The 9,889-nt window shown below is 39.6% G+C and overlaps 1 protein-coding gene across 1 annotated transcript; it reads right to left on the bottom strand.

The window, feature by feature from the left end:
• Positions 1-1,359: 1,359 nt before the first annotated feature.
• Positions 1,360-9,605, bottom strand: sntb2 (syntrophin, beta 2). Its single transcript, XM_056740403.1, has 7 exons — positions 8,714-9,605; positions 7,294-7,492; positions 6,992-7,193; positions 6,728-6,867; positions 6,357-6,553; positions 6,074-6,252; positions 1,360-3,302 (listed from the first exon to the last, which is right to left on the bottom strand). The coding sequence occupies exons 1-7, from the start codon at positions 9,249-9,251 to the stop codon at positions 3,210-3,212; spliced, it is 1,548 nt and encodes a 515-aa protein (XP_056596381.1). The 5' UTR covers positions 9,252-9,605; the 3' UTR covers positions 1,360-3,209.
• Between the last annotated feature and the right edge of the window lie 284 nt (positions 9,606-9,889).

Here is a 9,889-nt window from a genome sequence, read left to right as displayed (position 1 = left end):
AAAAGCCTTCACAGTTCTGGAACAACATCCTATGGACAGATGAGACCAATATCAACTTGTACCAGAGTGATGGGAAGAGAAGAGTATGAAGAAGGAAATGAACTGCTCATGATCCTAAGCATACCACCTCATCAGTGAAGCATGGTGGTGGTAGTGTCATGGCCTGTGCATGTATGGCTGCCAGTGGAACTGGTTCTCTTGTATTTATTGATGATGTGACTGCTGACAAAAGCAGCAGAATGAAATCTGAAGTGTTTCGGGCAATATTATGCTTCAGAACTCATTGGACGGTGCTAAACAGTGCAGATGGACAATGACCCAAAGCATACTGCAAAAGCAACCAAAGAGTTTTTGAAGGGAAGGAACTCAACTCAACTCAACTTTATTTATATAGCGCTTTTTACAATTTTCATTGTTACAAAGCAGCTGTACATGAGACACATTTAATACAAGTATGAATTCTAAAGCAGCCCCCCCGGCCAGGCAGATAGTGCAAAACAATATGCAAACGGTGGTGAGGAACCCAAAACTCCCATCGAGAAAAAAAACCTCAGGGGAACCCAGGCCCAACCAGGGGATTCCAGTTCCCCTCTGGCAAAAGCTGCTGCCTCTGCACAAGCTCATCAGTGCTTGCACAACAAGGCTTAATAAAAATATAAAAATTAAAGATTATCATTAACAATCTAATAGCATTTGAAATGTTGTAGAAAAAAACAAAAAGTGGACTGAAGAAGTGGACTGTTATGCAATGGCCAAGTCAATCACCTGACCTGAATCCGATTGAGCATGCATTTCACTTGCTGAAGACAAAACTAAAGGGAAAATGCCCCAAGAACAAGCAGGAACTGAAGACGGTTGCAGTAGAGGCATGGCAGAGCATCACCAGGGCTGAAACCCAGCGTCTGGTGATGTCTATGCGTTCCAGGCTTCAGACTGTAATTGCAACCAAGTATTAAAAAGTGAAAGTTTGATTATGATTATTATTCTGTCCCATTACTTTTGGTCCCTTAACAAGTGGGAGGCACATATGCAAACTGTTGTAGTTCCTACACCATTCGCCTGATTTGGATGTAAATACCCTCAAATTAAAGCACATCTTGTTCGTTTTATTTGAAATCCATTGTGGTGGTGTATAGGGCCAAAAATGTTAGAATTGTGTCGATGTCCCAATATTTATGGACCTGACTATATATGAAATGATAGTCCAATAGGGAAACAGATGATTTTTCCTGTCCGTAGATGAATCCACAAGATTGTGTGTTGAGTATACACTTAAGTCAATTTACTTTTGCAACCATGGTAATTGTTCTGTATAAAATTCTGTAATCATTACAGAAAAACTGATCTCATACACTTAAGGCATTTAATAAACATATGCTTTTATTTTTTTGTGATATTCACATACAGACATACTGCATAGCTGCAGGTTAAAGGCTGTGAGAGTAATCACACAAATATTTGCAAGATATGATTGTGTATCGCAAGCTGCCACAAATGACCTTTGGTTTAAGCTATTAGACTTAATCTTCAAAAGTAAGAATTAAGATAATAATAAAGAAAAAGTGATGATTATAATAACAATATTCATGAAATGAGGCATGTATCTATAAAGTACATTCATAGTCTGAAGCAATTGATCATATCAGACATCAGGCTGACATATTCAAACATCTCACTTATATAAGTGCAATTAATCATATAGGGGACTAGTTTTTTTCCTTTAGAAAATATGTTTCTAAAATACTTAGACCCAACACAATGGGTCTTCAGGAAGAAAATCGGTCCTTAGATGACAAAAACATGGGAACTGAGATATCAGCATAACAGAGTAAAAGAAATATCAATAATATGATATGCCGAAGCATCACATAATTCATTGTAATGAAGACCTTAAACACTGACAGCATCCATGTACATAAAACTATATGCAGGTTAGTATATACAAACAATACAAATGTTTAAGAGCGATTGGAGTTTGCAAGAAAAATGTGTACTTGTACACGTACAGTACAGTTTTTGAACGGTATTAAACTAGCCATATTGTGTAGTTACATATATGCGCAAACAAAAGACACATTGCTCTTATTCTTAATATTGCTGATGAAATTGTTGTTGTGCAGTGCTCACACTCAAGAGGGAATGCTGTTTGTATCTTCTCCCGTTTATTTTTACCCAACTGTTTCTACAAAACCTTTTTTCTGCCTTCAATGTGCATCATGAGACCTACAAAGGAATGACTTTGGTTGTCCCACAATGGTTAAACGGACAAAACAAAAACAAACAAGCAGACTCACCAAGGTTAGAACAACATGATACACCATCTCATTCTCCACATTACCACAACAACCCCATTCAAGACGGAACTATGACAAGTGAAAGTAATGTGATACCTACTACCTGAGATACTACGCTAAATCTCTTAAAAAACTGCAATAAATTGTGTAACTGCACTGCATGCAATAAATAAAATGTACTAATGAAGTACTGTGTATATATAGTTACATTATAATTGATATACATGATACTGAAGTCCAGTGAATTTGCCTTAACAGAGCAGATCCTATATCAGTGCTAACACAAACTAATCTAATACTGAAAAACAGGCATAATATTCATGTGAACTAAATCAAGGCCTAAAGCTGGTCTGGACATAAACGTCTTGTGTGTAGTAACAGATATACAACATTCCTATACTTTATAAGGTTATAAATATTGATTATAAAAATTAAAATAACTCTAAAAAAAAAAGATTGGATGTTTAACTTTGGGAAACTTATACATTTTTGGTCATTCATGAGGGAATGTCTTCTTTCTCTCTGTTACGGCTATAATCCAATGATGCATATACATAAAGTCATATTATGACATAACAGTCTTTGCCATGCAAATCATACAATATGTTAATACGCAGGTGTGCTACATATGTGTAAAACTGTCCTTACATAGATAATACAAGAATAATATTTGGATTTTGATTACTCTGCAAAGCTTTACTGTGGCTTAAAGCCTAGAAAATGTTAGCAAAGGTTTGTTTACTATAGATGAGAAGGCACAACATGGTGATCCTGATCTGAGGATTGATGGGATATGCTTACATACCTCTCAATAACTGTGTTTGGCTATTCAGCTGACAGAGAAGCAGACCTATAAACACTGCTTGAGGAAATTTGTGAATGGCTCTTCAAGCCGAAAACATTTCCTGTTGATCCTTACGTGAGTAGACCCAAACGGGCCAGTTTGGCCGAAAGAAACGAATGAAGCACGAAGACTACTGGCTTTGGACCCGAGTGAAGCTCAAAAACCTATCAAAAAGAAGAAAATAAATATATATTATCATTAAGTGTGAATGAAGTCTATCAAGACCATATGAAGGTCTATTCTGAATGCATCTTTAAGTAATTCAGCCTGTAGGTGGAGCTCTATTGTTGATTGGCAGGCTCTACAACCACTCAATGTAATCTTAGAATGCACATAATATCGTTTCATTCTTGTGTTCAATCTTGATTAAGAATGTTACAAATCGAGGACGATTTCGGTAAAATCTCAGAACAATTAACTGTAACTGACTCCTAACTGACTGGGTTATTAAATAAAACAAACAAAAACAAACTATTTACTGGCAGTTACAGTAACATTCACAATGTTTTGTTAATTTGATATAATTTACTTATTTTTCTATATTTTGTAATTATCTTTAATTGTTTGTTCTTTTGCAATGCTTTCACTTTCTGGAATGTAGAACTTTTAAATATTCCTATTTATTTAAAAGTTTTCCACAAAAACAAATTTAAACTAAGGTATTAGTGATGGGCCGTTAACGGCGTTACGTGCTGCGTTAACGCAGTGAGACTCTTATCGCACTATAAAAAAAATGTCGCCGTTAATCTATTCTCAAAGTTGGGTTGGGAGCTGGGTCTATACTACCCAAGCTATGATGACTTTCACCTTGATATTTTAGCGCGGATGTAAACCTAGCTGAATTGCACTGTACCGGGCGAGAACGAGATTTTTCAACTCTGATTTTCAGTCTCATAATCTCATGACCAGGGCTTCATTCGCGCGATTCGCGCCGCAAGTAGGTCTATCGCGTCCTTGCATTGATTTAACATGTAAATCACTAGCGCTTGACGCGCCATTCGCGTTTGGTCTGAACACAACATAACGTTACTGTGAAATTGCCACATCAAACGTGACGTGCTAACATGGATGCAGCTTTGAAGCCGCCGGGTTGCTTCAGGGAAAATTTATTTTTAAGAAGCTTCCCAATGGAAACATCGACAAGACTAAGGTTGTTTGCACCTTGTGCAATGCGGAATTGTTTTAAAAAAAAACTTTCTCTCAACAGGTAGTGGTCTAGCTTTAGTTGAAACCAGTAAATTTGTATTGGCACCTAATGTATTATGGCTCCTGTATGACATATCGCTTGTTGCTCCCTCACTCTTTGTAAGTTGCTTTGGATAAAAGCGTCTGCTAAATGACTAAATGTAAATGTACTGTAGGAGCTCTTCCAGTCTCAAGTACCACCTAAACGCAAATCATCCCTTAACTAATGCGGAAGTAAACAAGTACATCTTCCATCCATCCATTTTCTACCGCTTATCTGAACTACCTCGGGTCACGGGGAGCCTGCGCCTATCTCAGGAGTCATCGGGCATCAAGGCAGGATACACCCTGGATGGAGTGCAACCCATCGCAGGGCACACAAACTCACTCATTCACTCACGCACTCACTCACACCCTACGGACAATTTTTTCCCACAAGTACATCTTATTGAACATAATTTATTTTCATCACTGTAGTAGAGTAGGCGGGGCGAGACCGTGGTTCGAGTCCGGTGAGTAATTGTGAATTAGCGCCAGCTGTGCGCACACCGGCCTCGAATCACGTAGGAGATGAGAGCATATAAAAGGAACGAAGGAGGCGGGAACCGGCAAACATTTAAACATTTAATAAAGTAATATAACAGCCGGCGGCCCCTCACGGACGACCGCCGGCGAACAAAACATGAACATAAATATAAATACAAACGTAAAACAAGTTCGGGCCCGGTCCTCTCTCTTCGACGGTCCGGTCGCTCGTTCCTTTTATATGCTCCCATCTCCTACGTGATTCGAGGCCGGTGTTTGCACAGCTGGCGCTAATTCACAATTACTCACCGGACTCGAACCACGGTCTCGCCCCGCCTACTCTACTACAATCACCAATTATCATAGTAGAACAGCTTTCTCAAGCAGTTTATGATACATTTTGGAAACAGGAGATGAGCCCCTGGTCTAATGCGCCACCTGGCTTGAGAGACCCTTTTTCAAAGACTTACTTTTAGTCATTATTTGGGTAGCACACATATTCTGAATGCCTTTGGCAGAATTCAAATGAGCCATTTTAATCTAGATTAATTCCAAGATTAATCTAGATTTAAAAAAAATCTATGCCCACCACTAGTATTTATAAACTCTCTAAAGTGATGCCGATTTATTTATATAAGAATCCGGCTGTTGGTTCATGTTGGCAATTTTTTGCACTCATGTGTTAAATGCTATATTGCAAAACCTAGCCAATGCATTAAGCCAATCCTTGGATATTCTCTTAACCATAATTATACCAGAATTGACACCATAAAAACATGTTGACTACAGTTGTTAGCCACAATTTAACCATGGTTTTGCTACATTAAGCATTGTTTAAACATGGTATGGTTGTAGTTAAACTGTCCTTAAATCATACCACACTGCCACACTCAATGTTTTTCAACACATATTTGCATTGGGATAACACGGCGCTGTTGAGCTCAGGTGCCTCTGCCCCTTTTGCAGTTCATTACATCTGCCGAAGTGCTACATTTACGCATATTTTCATCTCACTTCTAGACTTAAAAATCTCCAATTTATTGATTTACTTACGATTTTGCTGTAATATATTATGTATACATGTTTGTTCTATATTTTGTGTGAGAAACAGATCTCTGTGAAAACAGATGTCAGGAGGCCAACGATATCAACATTAATAACAACATATATGCCTCTTGAACTTCATAAACTCCACTTCATAAAAGTATTGCGTGTTTGATCGTACCATCTCCCCCTCTGGAGTACCGAAGTCCAGGTAGAGATTTCTGACTCCATCATCTGCAGACATCTTTAGTCTCTCATAGGGAAAGTGAAACAACACTGATTCGCCGGACTCACGTGTGACACTGAAACCTCGGTCATAATGCAGGATCAGACACACGTTCTGTCTGTTTAACACACAGCCTGTAAAATGACACAAACACACAGAGAGATAAAAAAAATATTAACATTATTTCTTTGTTTCGTAATCACTTTCAACTCAGAAAGGGAAAAACACACAAACACACCTATAGAGACCTCTTTGATAAGCTCAGCAGCTGAATGTCCCCCCTGCACCAGCGCGCGTGTCCATGTGGACAAATCCCAGTGTGTTTCCACACGAAACACCTGCGAGTCAATGCCTCGACCTGTGCCTGTGCGTGTGGCAAAAAACAAATCTCCACCCAGAGCCGGAGAGCTGCGAATGCTACCTGAGTGAACCAGCCTACAGACAGGAAGAGATTATTTTAATAAAAGAAAAAAAGAAGAAGAACAGTGTGATGATGAAAGCAGTTCCTTTGTAAGGGTTTATGAGAGGGCAAATTGACAAAAAAACTACTTTCCCAGTAAATAAAAGCAAAAATGAAACCATAGAAATTTTGACTGTGAGGAGTTTCACCGTGTAGCAAGAAGTGGGTTTGTGAGGAGAGGGGTGGTCCAGTTCTCAAACGTCCACGGCACTGAATGGAAGAGCAAAATATCTTTCTCTGTTAGTGCCATCACCACTCTTCTATACTGATGCCGGCTGCCGTCATCAAGCTAAACAGAACAAAACACACACACACACAATTAGCTAACAAACATAAAGAGTGTCTTGCTTTTGTTGTGTTAAACTGTGAAAATCTCTGAATGTATTTACCAGACAATGCTAAAGTGTGTATACCTGCTCCGCCAGCCAGCCGATGTGTTTGAGCGTGCAGTGCGTGTTAGAGTTACTCAGAAAGGAGTTAATGTGAATGAGCGTTTTTGGCAGCAGCGCAGCGATGTTTGTGTGAATGGCTGTGAACCAGCTGTGAGCACTGGCCCCGTCTTTACACCTCAACACCACGGTGTGCTGACCGTCTGGAGAGTGAAGCTCCAACAACCTGTAAAACACATGCAAAAAAGCGTAACATTTACCGTCACGTATTTATTTCACAAGCATACTTTCAACAGACATTATAACATTGTCACACAGAAAAACACCTGTTTTCCAGGTCAGGCATTGTAAGGTTTCGGCTGATGTAGCTCATTTTGAGAGGAATGATCTTTCTGTCACGGGTCACGCCACTTTTGGGCGACTCATCGCTGCTGCTGTGTTTTGGAGACTGAAGATTGCCCTCCCAGGGCTCTGTGCTCACAGAGGACTTCTTAAAGAGAGGGGAAACCTCTCTGATGTACTTCACTGCACACACAAACAAACAAACAGACACAACTTACACATCATCTTACACTACCAAACAATTCCCCTTACCTCAGTGCAATAACACTGCATTATTTGAAGATTTAGGGTGGGGTTAAAGTGGGTCAGAACATCATGTCTAACAAGACCTGTGAAAATATAAATACATCAAGGCAATATATTGTGGACCGTATCTTTTGTAATAGTTGTGAATGTTTCGATTAATTGGATTTAAAAATCATACGAATATGCAGAGGATGGTGGAAAAGCAAATATTTTACAGGATTTTTCTGGAGACCAGACGATAGTTTGAAAGGTTCAGAACAAGAGAACAATTACTGTATATTTATCTGTTGGCTTTGGAGCTCTGCAAATGATCATATCTGAAAGATTCTGAAGTTAAAGTAATTGAATACATTGATATGTACATTTGAATGTACACATCTTTTCACCCCTACCTATCATCATTTGAATGTATGGTGGGGGTTAAAGTTTTGGACCATCCTTCCAGGTTTATATTCTTTCCAGGTTTACGATTTGCAGTCTCTGCAGCCCATTTATTATTAAGACAGAACAATTGGTAGGTTAATATTTGTATTAGACAAAAAAGTCAGAACAGAACAGAAAAATTAGAAATTGTATTTCTACATTGTTTCCCAGTAATCATTTACTTTTATCGAACATTATTATAGCTAATATATACTAATCTCAAATATATCATGTTACAAAATGTCATGTTAGCTATTGTATATTTTGTTTGTGATTCATGTGACTGTTATGCACTGTAACATGGTTCGTTTGGTAAAATGAAAACATGCATTTTGTCTATTTGACAGTGGAAATAATTTTTGAGAAATTGCTCAAGAATTGTCACCATAATTATGTATGGAGGCATAATTCATATTATTGACATTGGGGGAGGGATGTTATGGGGGAACTACACCAGACCAAAGGCAATCATTCTCTTCAAATGATTATTGTTTTTATAATCATTCTAAGAATTATACCATTACTATGTAGTTAAAAGTTGTGTAGTTGTACCTTAATGTTAAATGTTCTACAATAACTACATTTTAAAAGCTAGTAAATTTTACTTTACTGTGCTGTGCTGTGGACATACACACGGTGATGTTTGTGTCATTAAATAAACCTTTTTCTAGGTGTAAACATTACAGAGCTCTGCGCGGGCCCGCAGAATCCCCGCGGCTCGCGTGATCGTCTTACCCTCCAGCGTAACCTCTTTTCCGGCTTTCTTTAGCGCCTGCACCGCCGCATCGTGCGTGGCTTCGCGGAGTTCGCTACCGTTGACGGATAGGATGGCGTCACCGACGCGCAATGCTCGACTCTGATCCGCCGCTAAACCGGGGAAGATCTTCGAAATGAGGATGGGCATACGGTTCTCCCGACCACCTTTGATGCTGATTCCCAGTCCACCCGACTCCTGTTTGACTATCCGAACCATTCGAACCCCCTCCGAGTCACAATAACCCGGGAAGCTGGATTCCGAGTCCGTCCCGTTGACCCGGCCCTGGCTGTCGTACTGTCTGCGGCTCGGATAAATCTCTCGGTTCTGTTCGTTGCCATTGGAAACGCCGTTTTTTAAGTTAAAGTTGTGCTCGGGATAGACCGCGGGCCCGCTCGGTTCGCTCTCCGCCGTGAGCGTGAGAGTGTCCCGGGTAAGTTCGGCGGAGACTCGAACCCAGCGGTCGCTTAACAGCAAGTCCAGATGACCCTGTTTGTCCGCGCGGGTCCACACAGCCATGATCAAACTTTAACTCATCGTAAAGTTTGAAGTCACGCGACACACCCACCTACACGCGCGTTTCCCCAGAGGAAGTAAGGGGGAGATTATATTTCTCTATAATTGAAAACAGACTCATATTTCTTTTCTGTGTTAAGTCACAACACATCACAGCAGATCCATAAAAACATACTTAGATTTGTATGAAACATTCACAAGTGGGCCTAAGACTTTGTAGGCTAGCAAAACTTCTCAACATGGGCACTTTACATGATTTATTTTGCCTGTGATCTTGATGGGAATCCAATAATTTGACTCTCGTTGATATCACCACTCCCACCCAGTGGTGTAAAATATTATTGGAGATATTAGCACTCTCATCTTGAATAGTAGACTAGTAGGCTAAATGTACTCATTTTGTAATGACTAATGCAATGACACATGTCACCAAACTTTATCTGCAGCAGTTCATTTCTGCTACTGAAGAAGAAATATTGCCATGTAATGTGCTATATCTTGTGCATTTTTGCCCGTACTTACTGAAACTTGTCAACATGGCTTCTTTATGCAAATGCAGGTGCTTTTCAGGTAGTTGACATCGCTGGAGTTAGCCAGCGATAAGGCCAAAACCAGCATATGTCCACTGCAAAAAGTATTTT

The sequence above is a fragment of the Triplophysa dalaica genome, chromosome 24 (assembly GCF_015846415.1).
Source record: "Triplophysa dalaica isolate WHDGS20190420 chromosome 24, ASM1584641v1, whole genome shotgun sequence".
Lineage (NCBI taxonomy): Eukaryota > Metazoa > Chordata > Actinopteri > Cypriniformes > Nemacheilidae > Triplophysa > Triplophysa dalaica.
This window is presented reverse-complemented; position numbering and strand designations above follow the sequence as displayed.

What these genes read in the sequence shown, in the direction of transcription:
- sntb2 (XM_056740403.1), bottom strand. Translation starts at nt 9,251, where the DNA reads ATGGCTGTGTGGACCCGCGCGGACAAACAGGGTCATCTGGACTTGCTG. An exon ending in TCGGCTGGCTGGCGGAGCAG is followed by an intron (nt 6,868 to 6,991) that starts GTATACACACTT and finishes TGTTCTGTTTAG; the next exon opens with CTTGATGACGGCAGCCGGCA. An exon ending in AACCCACTTCTTGCTACACG is followed by an intron (nt 6,554 to 6,727) that starts GTGAAACTCCTC and finishes TCCTGTCTGTAG; the next exon opens with GCTGGTTCACTCAGGTAGCA.